The sequence below is a fragment of the Lipophrys pholis genome (assembly GCF_963383615.2).
Source record: "Lipophrys pholis genome assembly, chromosome: 15".
Taxonomy (NCBI): Eukaryota; Metazoa; Chordata; class Actinopteri; order Blenniiformes; family Blenniidae; genus Lipophrys; species Lipophrys pholis.
The window spans coordinates 14823610-14843284 of NC_137642.1; the positions used below are offsets into that span (position 1 = coordinate 14823610).

The following is a 19675-nucleotide window of genomic DNA, read 5'->3' on the forward strand; positions in this document are numbered from 1 at the left end:
CTCTACACAGCAATATACACCAATCGTGCAGGTAGATATGCAGCATTGTAATGTGCAGTGGAGCTCACCTGACTGCCTCCCGACTGGTCGAAGATCTGCCAAAGATACCAGCGGTCTTTTTTTGTAGTTCTCCTCACCCGGAAAATGGAAACAAGGGAGTACTCGCTTGACAGTCCATTTGGAAATATCAATCTAAGCACATGAAAAAAACAACAACATGACAATGACAAACTAGTTGTTGCAAAAGATATTCAAGTATTTACAAATACAAAAGAATATATATCATTTTAAGGAAATAAATGCATCATGTTAAAGTTTCTGGTGTAAAGACAACGCACAAAGAGGTTTTAACATTGAAACAATTAGCACAAATACTATTTGAGCCGTTAATAAGTATCTTGTTATACTGGGAAACAGGTGTGTGTTAACATCAGAGTGGGAGAAAGAAATTTAATTGGAGAAAATAATGAAAAAAAAAAGAGACGAAGAGACACTATGGAGATGTGGTAATCCTTTCTGTTGTGATTATGGGTTTTATGTCCCAAAAAAGAAGAAGCAGACAAACAAACAAAGCTTAGCGAGTCTACCTATTTGTAGTTGAAATGAGAACGTGATCTTTCCCGTCATGTATATTTCATTAACTCTATCTTCCCACTCTTCTTTTTGTGGACACTCACGATATTACCAGTGCCTGGTAAACAAATTAAATATTAAAATGTCTTAAAAACCGAAGATGTTAGTGTCCAGTATCATTTCTCAATATGGTATGTAAACTTGCTTCAAGCTTTCAGAGGCTGAATAATGCGCCAGCCAATCAAATTCGGCGATCAATAAAACATTTCAGTAGCCTCCTGCTGCTGAGATATTCACATAAATAAACCTGACAAACTTGATTCCATTTATCCTGATGAATTTTATATAGGCGCCCCTGTCATTCAGATAATGAAAGCATATAGACATTGATCCCATGTCGAAGACGCCAATCTTTTACTTCACTGCGATACTGCGCGCTGCAGTTATAGTGTTACGGAGGCCTTCAGCAGTGCAGTCATACGGTTTTATGTTTATGCCCTTAGCTGCTCTGTAAAGTCCAATCACACAGGTAAAAATATGTTTTAGTAGTAGCAAACTATAAGGGCAAAATAGAAAATGTGCGAGGAAAACAATATCGTATTTCAAATCACACCCACACTCAAATGAATTACAGCTTATTCACCAAGCCATCTCTCAACCCACAGCCCCCGCTCCCTTCTTAATTTCATACACTATGTAAAAAGAAGAAAGGAAAAAAAACCCCAGCAACAAAACATTGTCCCCTTCAAAACACTATTCCCGAACCCCAACACCAGACTCAAATTAACAACCAAAAGTGGAAGAGCATAAACATAATAAATCAAGATCAGCAAAAATAATAATAATGCAATGATAAGGTCGTTGGGAAGGCAGAGCACAGCCTGGGGGAGGAAGAGAGAGCGACTTGCCTTAGACAGGTTGGAAATTAGTTTTCACTCCAATATATCATCTCCTATTCTCTCTGAGCTTCATACCCTCTTCTATTGTGTCCCTCGAATTCTTTGAGATTTTTGGTGTAAACGGTACATGACTAAAATGATAAATACACCAAGTTAAAGCTGCTGAAAAATCAAATGCTTCTGCGAGAGCCCGAGCACTGGGAAGGTCATTTGTTGCCCGGGGGCTAAAGGACTATTTCAGCTGCAGTTCAATATCAAAAGTGGCAAAGCAATTTATAAAAATGAGAAATTCAAAAGACATCAGGACAGAATATGTTCAGGCTGCACATACAATAAGTGCGTGTACTTAAAGTATAACGCAATATTGTTTTGGATAGAAGAATAACTTTAAAGAAATCATATATAAATGGATAAAGGAGAACGGAATATAACTGTAGAATACACTGAAATGCCATATTTTTCAAGGGCTTTATAGTTCAAGTCTTCTTTTATGGGGCCCCTAACTGAGGCTCCTCTTATTTCAAAACACAGCCTGTCTACAGTGTGCTGCTCTTGATCTCTGAGGACCAACAGAGTCAAAGGTCTTGACCTGCTGCTGACTGCCCTTGGTGGATAAGTGGCTAAACCTGGCACTCAGTGTCTTTAAGTTGGGAACACTGTTTGTCTGACTCTCTAGATTTATTTATTTTTTTTAAATCTACTCCTGACGTTCAAGTATGTGATAATGAGTGAATGCAAAGGATGTGCATCAGTTCCTCCTCCTCATGCCCTACGTTGCCAAAACTTTTACAATATACTGTAAGTGATTCTGCCAACTAGCCCCATTCAAATATGAGTAATTTACATTGGCAAACAGTGCATGCTCTGGAAGAATTTGAAATGCATCCTGGAATAGATTCATTCATAAAGTTCTGCTTCAATGCAAGTCATGTCAGGACTGTGTACCATAGAGTTGGATTGTAGCGCATTAGGAAGTGGGGCCTGGTTTCCATCCAAATTACTGAAGCGGCAATATCAAGACGGAGGATCATATAAATCTTCCTTAGTAACATTTTTCAGACAACAGTCACAGAGTAGCACTTTGGCACACAAGAGTTATAATCAGACCTAATTCCATTTTTATGGAGAATGACGACGGACTTTCTGGAAACTATCACCCCTCCTGGAACATGACTTTGACCGCAGTTATTACTTGGCTGACACTAACCCTTGTTTAATCAGGGACAATGGTTTGACAGAGTGTCACAGCAACACTACCAGCCGAGTAGATGATCTCACGGAAGTGACTTTGGATGGTGTGGCTCACAAGAAACCCTATCCAGGTGGATACTTCCAAACGAGCTGCAGGAATCGAATAGCCACTGTGGAAACAATCAAACTTCAAATGCTCGCCTAGTTGGCTGGCGTCCCTATTACTGACACTCAATCCACCAGAAGATCAAAGTGAACTCAACCATGACAGTTTATACTCTAAATGCATCATTCATGCTAGGAAAGACTATGACGTCCTCTCAGCGTGAAACCGCCTCTAAGATGAAATGTGGAGGAAGAGCTGCGTTTCTCAGCATGACACTATCAAACCATGCCTGCAATCTGCAAGCGCGATATTTTAATGGAGAAATGAGCCGACACAAATAAGTGTCCATGTGTGCAGCTGTGTCAGGCAGTATGCTATTGTTATTCCAGCATAAATAAGCACACCGAATGGATAACATGGGAAGATGCTTTGCAACAGCAGCAAACCTTTAATAGCTCATCAAAAGCTATGATTTTCAGCAATATATCAAATTTGAAACCATTAAAGTTACAAGGTACTGCAGCTCAACCCTTTCAGGTAAATGTTGTTAATTCTCATCCTCACAACAATCACATAATATCAGTCCAAACAGTTTCAGTACCTTTTCACTTTCACATTTCTTGGATGGTGGTTTGTAACAAGTGAAAGCATATTAAAGATATCTTCAGCGCGACGGTGAAGCTGTAATCTTAAAGCTACTGACATACCCATCCGTCTTCTCTACCACTTTATCCAGTTCAGCTCATCCCAGCTGACTATATGCAAATGAAGGGTACACGTTGAACAAACACAAAAAACAGGGGTACATTCTCACATTAAAACAGGGTCAATTCATAGAGACCATTTAACCTTAAATGTTTTTGAGGTCTGGGAGGAAACTGGAGCAAACTAAAACATTAACATGGAAAATAAATACAAAAGAAAGTTAGCAGTATAGGGGTTGACTCACATAAGCCCATGTGATTAATTATCTGACAAAACAATCGCAAAGCACTGAAACTGCATATTAATGGCCATGTTATTTTTGATGCTCTACATTTCAGTTTCAAAATGGCAACCGTGCACTCCGAGGATTTGTGATGACGTTACAGAGAAAAGTTAAAACAATCCTTTTTTTAAAAACACAACTTACTGCTACATGAATGAAAAACGAATCGAAAAGAGACATAATGTCTTCGTATTGAAAGATTCTTAAGATCACAAACAAAATAACAAACAGAATTGTCAGTTTTCAAAGCACAACTATTAAGGTAGAAATACAAAGCGAACAGCGTGAATTCTAACTTTTCTTGCTTGTTTTCCTTTGATATAAACAATTGGAGCATCCATAAAAAAACTATAATCCAGTGCAACAGCCTGTTACTTAACTACAGATTGCAATAAAAACTTGGAACATTTGAAAAAATCGACTGTTGCTATTGCAAACTTCACTGAACTTACAATAGTTTGGAGTGTGCAACTATACAGGAAAATCCATAATGTTGATCGTGAAGACACTGTCGGCCTTGTTTAAATGCAAATACTGTGCATACAGTAGTTACATAAATCAGACAGGAATGTGAGATATGAGTTACCTATGGGGCAATAAGGGAGCGAGATCAAACAAAGATACGTCCCTAATGGCAGTGAGCCACTGCACCACTATGCTTTCATACTGTATGGATGAATGCATGTTGCATTTTGTGAAGTCATTTGTCTCACACACCTCAGTCCCACGCTTGTGTCAGATGTGATCTATGCGCCACAATTTGGATAGTGCCAAAGAGTTGGCAGAGCGTCAGCCAGACCTGCGGAATGGAGCATCTTTTGCTGCATATCCTGCATAAAGTGAGCAATGTTTTAGTGGCTGTGGCAGGGGCAGAGGGGCCTCCTGCTTCATGCAATTGCCCTCGCTTTCCCTCCTCAGCTGACGTGCAGTATCACCTGTCAAAGTACTTAGATAATTGGATATGAGAGGGATCGCAGTCTTGCCACTATAACCAATGACAGTGTCAGCAGCGTCACTGAGAGCCAGCATCTTCTTGCACTATGGGCCCAGACTGAGTGAGGGGCTGAAGTAAATGTATTTTCAGCTGGTTGACTGAACAGGGAAGCAGATCACAAATCACCTGGCTCAAAGATTCTTTCACCTCGCCAGGGAGAGAGAGTCTGGCAGTAAATGTTTACGGTTGCATGTAAAAATACTAAAAATACCCACCCCTCCTGGAAGAATGACAGAGTGTTCTCTTTCAATGTTACAACCTCAGGACAGAAAACAATGAACATCTTAAAAAAAACAAAAAACTTTCCTCTTTTGATTCACAGCCTTTATGTAAAGCCTAGATTGAGCATTCATTATAGGCTTATGTATGCCACAGGTCTGTGATACAACTGACGGGATTAAATGAAAAGTGCAGCTGGCCTTTATAAATATTATATCAAATTAAACGAGCACTATATCATCATATCAACCTCAGAATGGTGAAGTCACAGCATGGCCCTGCTAGTTGACCGGGGAATAAAGGTTCTCAGTAAATGGCACCTTAGTGTGTCATTTATGTAGTTATTTTAATATTCCTGTCTTATTATACATGCTCAAGCTTTTTTTCATTCCTTTATGTCCCATTTTTTTGCCCTTAGGAGGTTTCTAGAATAAATGCAATATATATTAATTCTGTTCAAATTATTCCCTGTCTACCAGCTCACCTCACTGCCTGCCCTTATTAGCCAAGGCAAATGAAACTATTGCTCTGAGCAGGTTACATGTGGGTTGCCTCAGTTCAACCCTTTCATGGCAGATGACTAAACTGTTTGTTCTTTTGAAAGCAAGAAAAAAAAAAAGATGAGATGAAGCCAGTCGAAATTCTCATCATGATAGCATGATAACAGTATTGCTTTTTATGTAATCTTACAAGTGATTTTACAATATTTGACTATTTAGAAATAAGCAGCTCTTTTTTTATTTTGAATCAGTACATGAGGGAGCACAATAGCAGCGGCGGCAAACTCAAGAGTACGCTTTAACTCTGCACCCATACGACAATAACCAAGAGCAATTCAAATGATGCAAATGATAAACACATATGGCCGACATGTGCATGCTACTTACTTTGTTGGTTTAATTAGTGGACTGCTTCCTAATCGATACGATGGCAGTTCTTCTGTGCCTGTCCCATTTCTGAGGAGAAACTTGTCTGTGAGATCGAATCCTGCAAGAAGTGGACGGCGCGTTACTTGATTTGAGCGTCGAGTGACTCACAAAGTCGCTGTGTTATTTCAGTACGTACCTGAAATGTCCAGAGGCCGGTCTAAAACCTCAGAAAACCTGTGTTCCTCCACACTCAGAGAGGGACATGAGCCATCTAAGGGGAAAATAATTAAAGCAGTTGGCTACAGTCCATTTATGGTTTAACCAATTTTGCCGACAGCAATGAAGGAAATAGTGAACAAATTCCCTCTCATTTAGGAAGCACAAATTTACTTAGCAGAAATCGAAATCAGGGCAGAAAATGTAATATCTCCTTTTAATACGATTCAAATATTCCCTTTATGAGCACAATATGTGATGATCATGATCCTCTTTGGGATTTTCCCTTCAGGTCGGCATTGCAGCTCATGAACCTGGCACAAGTTTTCCCATATGTAATATTTTCAAATTCAAAACTTCACAATCACGTCAAACAGTTTGTGGGTTGTAATGTAGTAGATATGGCCACTGAAGTTAGGGAGCTCCCCAGATAGCCGCAGCATGTTAACTTCGGGATCTAGTCTGTCCTCCCTCTAATAAGAAAAATTACACATTCATTGAATATTAAACACAGCAGAGACTGAAGCTTGTGAAGAAAGAAACTGCCAAAACTATAATGTGGCGTTAAAAGAGTTTCAGTTAAACAAACTAAGCGTTATGCTGTCTCACTACAGCCATCTAATGCACAAACATCACAATTATACTTGAGGTATTGTTCCTTTAAACTTTAGAATCAACCCTAAAAAGACAGAAAGTTGTGATGTATTTCAAAGATAAGTCCCAATCACCTCTGTCCTGAAATATTCTTCTAAATCTACACTTTTAGATAGAAGCATTAATTTTGCAAAACCATCTCACTGTTAAAACAAGTCTCTCCAATGTGAGTAAATCCAAGATACTGATAGCTGTTCAGAAATATTAAGCATATCCTAAATAAGCCAGTTATGTTAGCCTCATACACATACAGTATATATGTTTTAGATGTGCTGTCTGAAGATGATACCAACTGCTACTCTCAGGCTGCAGCATCAGCATCAGTCACAATATATTGGTGTCGTTGATGTTGTTGAAGGGAAAGTGTTACTGTGGACAAACACTTTGAGCGTATACCTGCTTGTTCACTCACTGCCATTCCAAAAGAGCAAGGAATGGAAATCGCAGTCCAAATGAAGGCGGCAGTCCATCTTAGGAAGCAAATCATGGCTTTGGTGCTAGAAAGCAGTCCACATGAAAACCTTGATGCAAACAAAACATTAATAAGTAAATATAAGATCAATCAAATCGAAAGGGAAATTTCAAATAATCAATGAAACACTGGCACTACACACTGAGCCCATCCATGTGCCAACAAACACACTGATAATGATTCAATGAGGTTGCTTCAGTCATCTTTTCATGCTGCACACACCAACAACTTTGACGGGGGGGAATTCATTCAGGTAGCATTGTTTATGAGAATAGGCAGGTGTTTCTGTGGCAGCTTAGAAGATAGACGTTTAAAATGTTGCACTTGTTAGAAACATCCACATATTATGTTCCACAAAAGTCACAGGTTTGTAATAAACACTAAGCAATGAATCATTGTGGTATTTCTAATTCACCCCTCATATGCACTTACATAATCCACAATTGTGAATGCACCTATAATACAGTAGTCATTCTACTTCAAGCTTAAGTCTCTATCAGCATGATGATTATTTACTTCTTCTTGCGAACACGCAGCTTAAGATTCATTTGGATTGTGTTTCTTACTCTGCACCCAATAGAATTTTTTCAAATTATATTCAAACTATGTATGACAAAGTACTGTAGCAGGTCAAATTGTAACTGGCAAGCTTCTACTGCAAGCTTTTATCAACTCTCAATCCAAATGCCAAAGTCTTCCTCTTTGTTTGGATCATACTCATTTAACTGTCCGTGTTTTGATCTGTTTACACAGGCTCGGTCAAGGATGTCACACGGTAAGAGCAACTGGGGAAACCTCCAGTTACAACTACGTCTCCTGAACAATTTGACTATGCTGCCAAACCAAATCCTGTGCATTACTCTCATACCATTGTGAAGGCAGCGTTTTTAGAGCAGAGTCATCCTGGAAGCTAAAGAGTTCCATTCAAAGTACAGTCAGTAAAATACAACTTCATCCGACTCTTTTAAATCAGACCTGCCTGAAAAACGAGCACATTGTCAGATAATGAAAACTGAGCTTATAAAAAAAAAAAAAAAAAGATGGGTTGTTCAAGGACTGTCTGAAGTTTCAAAGACAAAAAAAGAAATAGAACGGGGCTCAACAAAGAGGAGTGCAGAGGTTTGACAGTCAGATGTGTACAGAAAAAAATCCAGATTTTTGGCGAGAATTTATAATTGTACAATAATAGTATTTCATTCCACGCCAAAGAAAATACTTTTCAGATCTTGGATTTTGAATTTTCTTTAAAGATATTACTGGCACTTGTGTTAGTTTTGTGATATAACATCAGAAGTCAGGGACAAAAGTCCTTCCTGCCTTGTGTACATTTATCTGATCTCACCACGCAGAACAAAAAGAAGCTGAGAACTGAACTTCACAGAAAAGGCACAACACATTAACTTAATTCATATGAAGAGGTCACAGGGAGGGACCGATGCTATTTTTTTCATGATACTTTCCTTCTTTCACTGCCTTCATGTTACATCTAAATGAATTTAGTCATAGTGCTGTTGCCCTTCTCCCACTGGATCACAAAGTTTTGCATGCAGGGCCCACAGTATCATGGCGCTTCTGGACGATGTGACCACGCCACTTACAACTTACAAACCATGCATGGGTCGTAGACAAGAAGCACTACAGAAGTATCACATTGCCTGTCTGTGTGAAGGTGTAACGTTATTCCCGTCAATTTTCTGCATGCACTCCACGCGGTTGTGGAGCTCGGACCCAGCAGTCACAGTTATTCCACATCTTTACATGACGGATTGTTATTATTTGTGTGTGTGTGTGTGTGTGTGGGGGGGGGAGGGGGGCACTTTTATAGCACACATGGTTTAGTTTCTGTACTGGGGACTGCAACACTGCTTGAACTATCTGCTGTGAGCAGGCATCGATCTGAAATCTAAATTGAAAACGGGACAGAGTGAGCTTCAGTCACATATATGTCACAGCTTGAGAAAGGCTATACCTTGGGCACTTAGGTTACTCTGTCGCTCCATCATTCATTCAGCCACTTTCGGTCAGGGGCAATAACTCAGTCTAAGTGAGACTCTGCAATATTCAAAGAAGCGTGATTCTCTCCGCGCCAGCGCTGATTGGCTGGATAATTTTATAAATATATAAATATATTTATTTATTTTCATAATTAGGCAATGCGAAGGTTCCTGTTCCTTCAGAGTCCGACACATTTCGCACTTTGCTGTTAACAAAGTGATGCAATACGGCACATGTTTACTGCTGCAGAGCATTCATAAATCACAAATAAGCCCTCACAAGACATGCGTCCCACTTCGCGCACAACTTAGGCACATCAAGACTGAGTGAATAAAATACTAAGCGACACGCACACATAAACAAAGCTGAGAAACGAGTCGTTTAAAATACATTTCCGACGTGTTAACACGCTTGTTTCTACATTAAGCCGATTATCTTTTTTTTTTTTCCTCTCTTCTTCTTCTGCTTCTTCTTCTTCTTCTTCTTCTTCTTCTTGCAGAATTTGTTTTCAATTCATATGATCTGTAAGTACTTACAGTTGCTGGTAAAGTTTCCTCTAAGGCAAAAACAAACAAAAGGCAGCGCAAAAAGCATAATCCATGTGTGATTACGATCAGTCCGATTCCGGATTCCTGGACTTAGAAATAAAAGTCACAGTGGGATCGCCTGCTCGATCGCGGTCCTTATTAGTTGCACCGAGTGGCCCTCCCACTCTGTCATTATTACTGAAATGCACTGACAGAGACTTCAGCAAACAAGAGGAACACACACTGAAAGCTTTCATATTAGTGGAAATAAATGCCCCAAGGGCAGTTCAAACAAACTGTTACTGGAGAGAGCCAGGTGCAGGAATTAAATGCCGTTTGATGTATTGTTATTTTATCAAATGTATCTGCATAATAGGCCTAAAATCACAAGGATTTACTCGTATTTAAGGGAGCCTCGTGTGTATTAACCGTCCCAAGTCAAGCTTCGCAAGTCACAAGACGTGTTAACACATATTTAAATCTTACCTGGCAATTCATCACAGCAAATAAATGACATATTAAAGCCAGAAAAGGGGTTTTATATTCGCCCACACAATGGGACATTTTGCTTGAGTTAGTTCCGAATTCAGCCTTGGTGCTGCAGCCACATACTCAGCCCACATCCTATTTTAGTCAGAAGACCTAAATGCCATGTTGCAATACTATACTTCTATATGGAAGCCAAGTACCTTCACATTCACCACTGATGTACTGAGCTGGTTAAGCAGTGTCACTCAGTGGAGTCCGTGTCACTTCCTGCTGCCCAATGAAAATCTCAGCAGACTTTCTATATGTTGCACTTTTGATTTATATGTAACACACAATTTTTTTTAAGTTCACAAAAGGAAGCATTTGTTAGAATGTAAAATTTAAACCATCATTCCCACTCCACAGAAACAGGTGTTCAGGCTGCACACATGTAACTGTTTAGACAGATGATTTTAATAACCCAGCCTTTTACCAAAGGGACTCACACACATGCACAGACAAACATGTCTTTGCGCTTGCACATACATGCACACGCAGACAAACACGTACAAACTCTGCTTTTCCAGCCATCCACCCGCCCGTCTATCTACTTCATCTGTTTTAGCCGAATGCAATGAAAAAGTTAAAAAATTTAAATGAAGCAGATGGCTCTTTCTCTGTTGTCGCTGTTGTTTTATAAACATAAGCTTCTTTTGTTTTTTCTTTCTCCGAAGAGTCTGCGCTTCATGGATCCTCTGCACTTTGTTCCTGCTTTGCGTTCAGTCTGTATTTTGCGTTTACTGCTTTTCTCACAGTTAGCATAAAACATTTACAAGAGTCTGTAACTTTAGAATAAAGTTAACATCCTGCATAAAATATCCTCTGTGTATGAGCGGTAGTGGCTGGAATAAATATCATGACAATTGTAGTAAAAATGAACTGATTCTTTCCCGTCTTAGCCAAGTCGCTGTCTTTATATCCCAGTCAGTGTTTGTGTCGAGTTTGCATGAAATGACCCTTTAAGGTAAATGGTAACAAGAATAAAATTAGCATGGACCTTTATTGGCCCACAGACTGCATTTAAACCAAAACCTTTAAAACAGTTTGCATCAGTAGTGGGGAATTTAAAGTCTTTTTAATGGGTGTGAATCAACTTTACAGCACCTTCACAGGTCCAGTTTCTACAAGAGTTTCTAAAACTGCAGGAATAAGTTCCAACATAAGGCACATTTGTAAAAGCTAAAAAAAAAAAAAGCTTAACAAAATCAAAGAATATCCTGACCAAGTACAGCCTCAATCTTTGACTTCCTGTGAAGGATGTGTATGTTCTTCTTGAGCTTGTGTGGGTTTCCTTGGCTGCTCCAGTTTCCTTCCAGTCATGCTTGATTGTTCGATTGATGATGCAGCATTGCCAGTAATTTAAATGTGTGATTTCATGTCATTTAAATGTGTGATTACAACATTGGGGTTTTTGTTTTCTCGCAACCTGGCTACCGTAATCCAGAAGAAATACTCTGCTACCTGCTTAATGTTAGCTGGGATCAGCTGTAGCCATCGTCCCCAAGATTGAAAAAGCACATATGGAAGATGAATGAAAAATACCCTATAATGAGCATTATATTGACCAGGAAACACACTTAATATTAAATATTTGGTCTCACTGACATTGGGTCAAATTAAGATTTTTAGTTTTTCCACAGAGAAGCATCAGTGAAATCAATGAAATATAATTCAGAAGGTTTGAAAAAAAAAGTGAAAAACATAAACTCTCCAGTTATAAAGACGAGTCCGCTTGTAACCAAAGGTGCCAAGAGGACTGAAAAAGTGCATTTTTGGATAAACTGAAGTTAAATTATTGTCTAGAAATATACTATAGTCGTGTATATAGTGCTTTTTTCTCAACAACTTCAACATGTAAATTGTACTTAAGTGTGAATTACATATAGGACAATATAGTCAGAAATGTGCAGGTACCCAAAAAATATGACTTCACTACAGTAAAATGTGTATTTATTATTGTTTTACCAACCCTCTCAATAACTGGTCATAAACACAAATATCCAAGTAGACCATCACATGACATAAATGAGACTGACTGATGAAACTCAGACATCAGAACAGAGAAGAAACAAGGTTTTAAGTACCAAACATGCTTGTCGGATTATTTCATACATTACTGATCTACTGAGATTTCCACACAAAACCTTCACTGCAGTTTACAGGGATTGAACTTGAAGACAAAATATTACATTTTAAGTGCCTTGAAATAAGCTATACGAATATGTTTTAAGTCATTTTAACCACATTTCAAGAGCACAGCTCTTGAGCATGTTTCTGCTTTTCTCAGTTGTTTCAGTTACAAGCTCTTATGAATAAAGAGTATGTTTTTCAGGTTTGTTTCAAAGAAAGGGCTTGCTATGTTTTCTGCCCACACAAAAACCATCAATTGGAAGCATAGCTTGAAACATTCTTTTGGATTAGAGCCAAAGATATGCCGCTAAAACAAGCCTCTACTAACCCAGGTAATCTACAGAGCAACAAACCATATCCAAGTATAAGACTGGTGATCTGTTTTGATCTGTGGGCGTGTGTTAATGATTCCACACATAAAGGATGAGCTGGACCAACTGGAAAAATACAAAACCATCTTCAGTCTCTCGGTTCTTCTTGATTTAATTTTGGTTGTAACATATTGATGATGTGTTTTGAAGCAATCATTATTTCTACATATCAGTTTTGCATATAAAGACCACGTAAACTAATCCGACAGTCACGTTATAAACTGTAATTTTAAATTAAACTGATTTGAGTGTGTGTGAGACTGGCTGTTGCTCTGTGATGGACTGGTGGCATGTCCAGGGTTGACCCTAATTTAAATAAAATGATATTGATGATGGATGGATTTAATGATTTGATTATTCTTGTTTGTTTGTTTTTTCTTTTATGGGTACAATAAATGTTTATGATTCCTCACATGATCCTCTTCAATCTTACCTGTTACTTTTTCTCCCTTGACAGTTTCAACAAGCTGCTTCTGCCGGGTGGAAAGAAAAATCCAAGGTTACACTTATAATCTATAGATCTGAATGAAACTGTTTTTATTGATGGAGAAGTTAAACAAATTATCCATCCAACATGGTTATTTATACTAATAATAAACAGAATCATCAGTACAAGATGTTGCAATGACAACATCTTTAACATGTCAAATGATCACAAGTGTGTCATGAAATTAAGTTGATAAAATCCTCACATGTTGAGCTAAAAATGTTTCATTGAATTTATTTGGGAACATTAAAAAAAAATCTTCATTAATCTCCAAATAACACAAGACGTATACAGCGATCGACAAACAGTGGCAAAGAACACACATTTAATGGTATGCACAGTACTCCCATGTGTATCAGTGGATCATTTTCAATAGGCTGAATAGAAACACTTTACTGTTGTTAACCAGTGTTCTGCTTTATCCAATGTTGCATTAATGAATCTCATTATGAAACAAATAACAAACACAGTCTTCTTTTCTCAGGGTGGTGGTGCACATGTGGCTGTTCCTGCTGTGTACCACCATATTCTTTTTTTTTTTTACTGGAAGCACACATATACGCAAACATTATTGTTTGAACAATAGTTGTTTGTCTTGAAGGCAAACACACTAATCGCTGTATTGTGATACTTCATTAGTCGAACCATTATTGTTGAAGGGGCTCGGGGGTGACACACCTGCCGTTTTAGAAGATGATTTACTAAATTGTCATATGGCAAAGCACCAGACAAAGACGTGGCATTGTGTGTCGCTAATCTGTATGTCGACATAACCATTGATGTGGACCTTTCATGTGCCCATTCAAAAACAACATATCCATTAAAGAGTCTGTCATTTCTGAGAACTCACCTGATCATAAAAGCTTCCAGTAGGCAGACAAAAAAGACTAAAAGACGAATCAAAAGACACAATAACCTGTCAGTTTGGCCCGCAGCTATAGTTGTGTGGGATATTCTTGAAATATGATCATATAATTGACCCATCTATTGAAAGTAATAAAAGAAAATCAGTTGTCGACAAGCTCATTGGGTTATCTGTGTGAAACTTTGACAGGAACTCAAAGATTCAGTGGTTTGGGCCTGTTAAACATGAGGCTCACGCAGGGAGCAGGCATGGGTATTTCAAATGAGCCGTTCTGATTTTATCATTACAGTCATGGCACCGCAATCAATAGAACAATAGTTGATCACTGGAGGCACGTCATGCTGTGTATTGCACTTAGTGTGTTTGTACAATATTCTGCATTCGGATTTGTGCATTTATTCAGGTGCGACAGTATGCACTCTGCTGTGTTGTGCATCCTCTGTCGCGTCGCATCAAGACATTTCACATACATTCACTTTCAATGACCTGCATGACCTGCAAATGAACCTATGTCAGTCAAGGTTAGAGTAAGGTGAAGTCATTGAGAATTAAAACGATTGAACTGGAGTCAGAGGGCAGCTGCCTATTTAAAAATAGAGAGCCTATCCGTGGTACTCCATCATATTACTTCATCAGATATCAGTCACGTGCGTCTCATCTCGAAAAATTCCCTGTCGTTAATCACCGCTTGCCTATGTCACATTTGCTTCAACTGTTTTCTGTCCCACTATGCAGGAGACACTGTTTAAAGACCATCATTTTAAAAATGAAAAGGGTTTAATTCGATACAGAAATAAGCGCGTAGCGACCGCGGGACTTTGATGTGTAGTTGAAACGATTCCTGCAGCTCCTTTCCTGCTCATCAGCTGAGGTGAAAAACAGAGGAGTGAAGATGACAAGTGCAATGTGGCACTATAATCTGACTGCAGTGGAACCAGCATTAGGTAGCAATATAAATAAAACATTGAAAAATAAGACTTTGGTTTTGTTTTCTGCTCACAGTAGCGATCCATCCTATTGACTGTTGTATATTTGTGAAATAATACAATGTAATAAAAAAGCATTGTGCTTCAAGCAGATGCCTTTTCTTACCACACAAACTTTCTTGGACAGACAGAGATCTTCATAATTTCCTATAACGAGCCTCAATAGATGTATTAAGAGATTGCGGTCCCGGGTACCCATTATGGCTCATTGCGAAGCTGCTCGATAGAGGCATTTGCAGTTTTGAAAGGTTGCATGAATTAAGCAGTCCTACCTTCCCTTCGCAAGTGAATAATGGGTTCTGAATGAATTTCATCAGTTTAATTAAAATTTCTTACAGTAGCCATACAAATGAAGCTTGGATATATGGGTATTGATTTGAGTGAGCTGAATTTGAAAATGTCCAAACCAACAGTGACCAACTAATTAACTGGAAAGAATGTTCTTCATTCCAATCATTGTTGGACCAATTTTCCCCAATAAAACAGAGCTATATTATATTCATTTTTAGAAACTTCAGCTTCTCAATATCACCATGGGTTGCCACAGACTTCCAAAAGTTTTTACTCAAGTAATAATTACATTTTGTCTCTGTAATTCCAGACATGTTGATGCATGGCAGACATTTGCAACGTAGGAAACAATACAACTCATAAATAGAAGATAAGTCTTGAACAATGCAGGTAAAAAAAAGAACCGAAATGGAGAATGAAAACACATAAAAAAACAACTTTTGGGAGATACCTCGGGGTCTTGAAGCAAGATGAATTTGTTAAAAACTGAAAGAAGTAATGAATGTTTCTGGCAAAAAAAAAAACAAACAAAAAAAAACTGGCATATTCCTACAATATACAGGAGTCTTTCTATTTTTTTCTCAAAATTCTATTGACATAAAGACATTTATTTTTTAAAGATTGGTGGTAGTGTGTGCATGTGTGTGTGTGTGTGTGTGTGCGTGTGTGTGTGTGTGTGTGTGTGTGTGTGTGTGTGTGTGTGTGTGTGTGTGTGTGTGTGTGTGTGTGTGTGTGTGCCCTCTAACTGGTGACCTAAGATGAATGGATAGATGATTTTTGTATAACATAGAAAAGACAGAACATGACACACACACACAAAAAAAGAATGTACACATGCAAGAGGACAAAGCCAAAGAATACAGCTGAAAAAACTAAATGTAACATACAAAGAGCAGGACTGTACAATACCTCACAGGGAACATGCTCAGCACCAAAACCAGCGGCCATGAGTTGATATGAGCCACCGTGGTGGATAATTGATAGTAAGAATTACCCCAATGATCAGCTTTACACTTGGGAATGCTTCTACAGGTGCACTGTCTGCACCCTAATTCCTAATGACCCAGATCTACCAGCTAATTTAAGGCCTAATGAGCCAGATACATTTTCCAAAAGCACCTTACTGACTGTAAGTATGCGGCATGCCCGTTTGAGCAGGCACCAACTTCATGGCAGGGATACTATTATCTGCTTTGTAAGATATTTTGATAGCCAGAAAAATGGGACACAACGAGTAAGCTGACACGGAGATCCCAAAGAAGTTATAATACTTTCATCAAATGGTCTATGACATTATAAGACAATATGGTGAAAATAAGAATACACATTGTATGAGACAGTCCTGTCGTGACTTCCTCCTGACAGCCAGAATTTTGTTATTGTTAAGTTATGTCACAATTGGATGTGAAAGAAAACCATAATAACACACTTCTTAGAATTGTGAGACCTGGAAATTATACATTGCCTTTGTATGCTATTGAGTGTGGGCGTGCCAGAATTTGCCTTCACTATAACGTTTTCCTGCCTGCCCTAGAGGCAATCCGGAGGAAGAAAGGTTGGACCTCATGGGTTTCCCACAGCTTAGCAACACAGGTCTGTGTAGTCAACACAAGTACAGGTTCGGTTCAATGTTCCTTTTGTTAGCACAGGTGGCACCTTGATGTGTTCGCAGAGAAACAATACATTTTCTTATTTTAAATGCCACCATAGCCATCTGGACCTTTCCCCTCTTTTCATCTGTCTTCTGCAGAGTCTGTTGATTTGGTTCGTTCAAAATGAATGCTGGAGAGAACATGGTGCCTGACAGGGAGACTTATTTGGCCTATGATTGTTAAGACTTTCAACTTAGTGGATTTAAAATACCCATTTGATCCCACTACCGTCATGGGCAAATAAACACATTTGCAAAACATGCATCATTATGTTTTATATGTCTCATTAGACCAACATCCATTCTTAACATTAATACAAGACTTTGAAAGATTGTACTCTAAAATATAAAATTGCTATTTGATATTTCTTAATAACCATTTCATCAAGAAGGATGTTTCTTTTTACGATCACTGAAAACGACAAAAAAAAATTCTCTTTTCTCCCGGAAGACCCCCTGGAGCACCACTTAGCATAATTAACCACAATACTGTTCACCTCCTTCAGGTAAGAGCAGGACTGGTTAGTCAGTGCAGATGTGGTGATGGGAACAGAGAGCTATTGAGCCTGAAGCTACATCTGTCGAGTCTGGCACTGAACTGAAGCGAGGGAAACTCATTTATTATGAACAGCTTGCAAAAGGTTTACCAACACTGATTTAATGTTGGCCAAAATAAAAGCTGGCCGTAAAAGTTGCACTGTCAGGGGAGCAAACTATAGCCCATTTGACAATAGACTAAGCTAACAGGTTAATTTACACATCTGGCAGACTACACACACCTTTCTTTGGGAATCATTAGCGAGCATAGTGTTCTCTTCTTGCTTGTGGATCTCTCTTCATTTTCACTATCCTGATTTGTGCTTTTGGAGAGACTTATCATTATCCTCCTCCAGCAGCTACAAGGAAGCAGTCACAGATGTTTTCCAGGCAGGACTGAGCCATTTCATGTAAATGGGTATTCAGAGGGAGTAGCAAAAAGAAAGGATCTGGCAGTTCAGAAAAGAAAAGCAAATATGGCAAGCACATGACTAAAAAAGTTAAGGCTCATGAACATGTCAGAGGTTTTTAGCAACCACAGATGTTAACGATTGTCCTTGCTAAATGTGTGCAGCTGCACTGTTAAGTATGGTAATTAGTTCCAAATAATCACCGTTGATTGACAATAGAACATAGTACACAAAATTGCAATACACAAATTCTAACGTTAAAGCATTTCAAAAGCAAGAATGATAACTTTTTTTCCCCCCTTTACACTACATACATGTTTCATGCATGCTTAGACAATTTTTTTTCTTTTCTTTTTGGTAACTGAGCCTTTTGATAGCATATTCCAGGGTGTTAGGACATAAGTTGATGGTATTGAATAAATGTAAATGTAATGTAATAAATGAAAAAATTATTAGATCGTCTCAAACACATTTGCTGGACTGACAACTGCATGCCTCTCACTATCAAGTTTTACACATATTAAAGGTATTATTGTAGGAAAGGATAAGTTAGATAAGTTTAGAAACTATTTTTTTTTCATCCATCACTGGAATGTACGGAAGTGTATTGCATTCACATGAAAAAATAAAAATCGACTCTGTTTTTCTGAATTAATGACATAATTATCTCATATTTATGAGAAAAAAATCAATAGTAAAAACAATTTGGCTCTGTTTTTATGAATTTATGTGATAATTGTTTTCTGAAAAAAAAAATAATTCGGTTCTTGTTTTTCAGAATTTATGGGATAATGATGTCATAATTATGGGGAAAAGTTTGTCATAAAAAATTCGTCTCGAGTTGATTTTCGAGTTGATTTATGTGACTTTCATAATAGGTTTTTTGGAGTGCTTCTCAAAAGCCTGCTTTTGATCAACATGTTCACCCACTACAAAAGAAAGTGTACTTTAAAAGGTACATTTCTCACCATTTCTAAAATGTACAAAATGCATTTTTTTTTTAAAATGTATTCGGATGCTGTTAAAAGATAGATCTGTGCCTCATTTCAGGCCTAATTGATGTGTGCTGTTTGTGCTTACTTAAACTTTAGTTAATTCTTAGCAGTAACCTGCTTTTAGATGTCAAAAACATTCAATCCAATTTAGCTGAATAAACATTCAAGCTTAAGGCACACATCTCACACAAATAATATTGTAGCTATATGAATATCATTGATGAAGACATATGAAGTAGTAAAGCATGTGTTGAAGGAATAAATCTATCTGCTACAAAAATACATAATTGAAAAGGTGTGAATGTCAGTAGCTATTTGTGATTTTAAAAGTGGATAAAGCTACATGCTCTGTATTGTAATTAAGTGAGCTTCATGAGGAAAATTACATTCCTGAAAATACTGAAAGTATACCAATACAGGACGTATTCGATTATTTGTAGTAGTAGTACTAGTAGTAGTACTAGTAGTAGTAGTAGTAATAGTTTAGTTATTAATAGTCTGTAATTTGTTACAGCGATGAAAAATGGAAACTTCAGCACAAACCCTGTCCTGTTTATACTATCACCTCCGAGGGTTGACGTGTTGTACTCCTCACATAAGATTAAAAAGTTTAAGACTTAATTTAACTCAACAGACCCGATCTGGGGAGACGTCACGAGCCGCCGCCTCGCGCTGCCTCGCGCTGCCTTCCTCCGCCGTGCCTACGTCATCGGGAGCACGT

General features: G+C 38.2%; 1 protein-coding gene across 1 annotated transcript in view; it reads right to left on the bottom strand.

Annotated features, from left to right (window-relative positions):
• Positions 1-9910, bottom strand: part of col19a1 (collagen, type XIX, alpha 1) — a gene marked incomplete at its 3' end in the record, with an annotated part of 82415 nt that extends 72505 nt beyond the window's left edge. Inside the window, exons 1-5 of the mRNA XM_080481040.1 lie at positions 9713-9910; positions 7106-7230; positions 6036-6110; positions 5858-5957; positions 69-192 (exon numbers count right to left, since the gene is read on the bottom strand). Coding sequence (XP_080337166.1) covers positions 69-192; positions 5858-5957; positions 6036-6110; positions 7106-7196 — 390 coding nt within the window. The 5' untranslated portion in view covers positions 7197-7230; positions 9713-9910. The remainder of the gene's footprint in view (positions 1-68; positions 193-5857; positions 5958-6035; positions 6111-7105; positions 7231-9712) is intronic.
• Positions 9911-19675: the final 9765 nt, after the last annotated feature.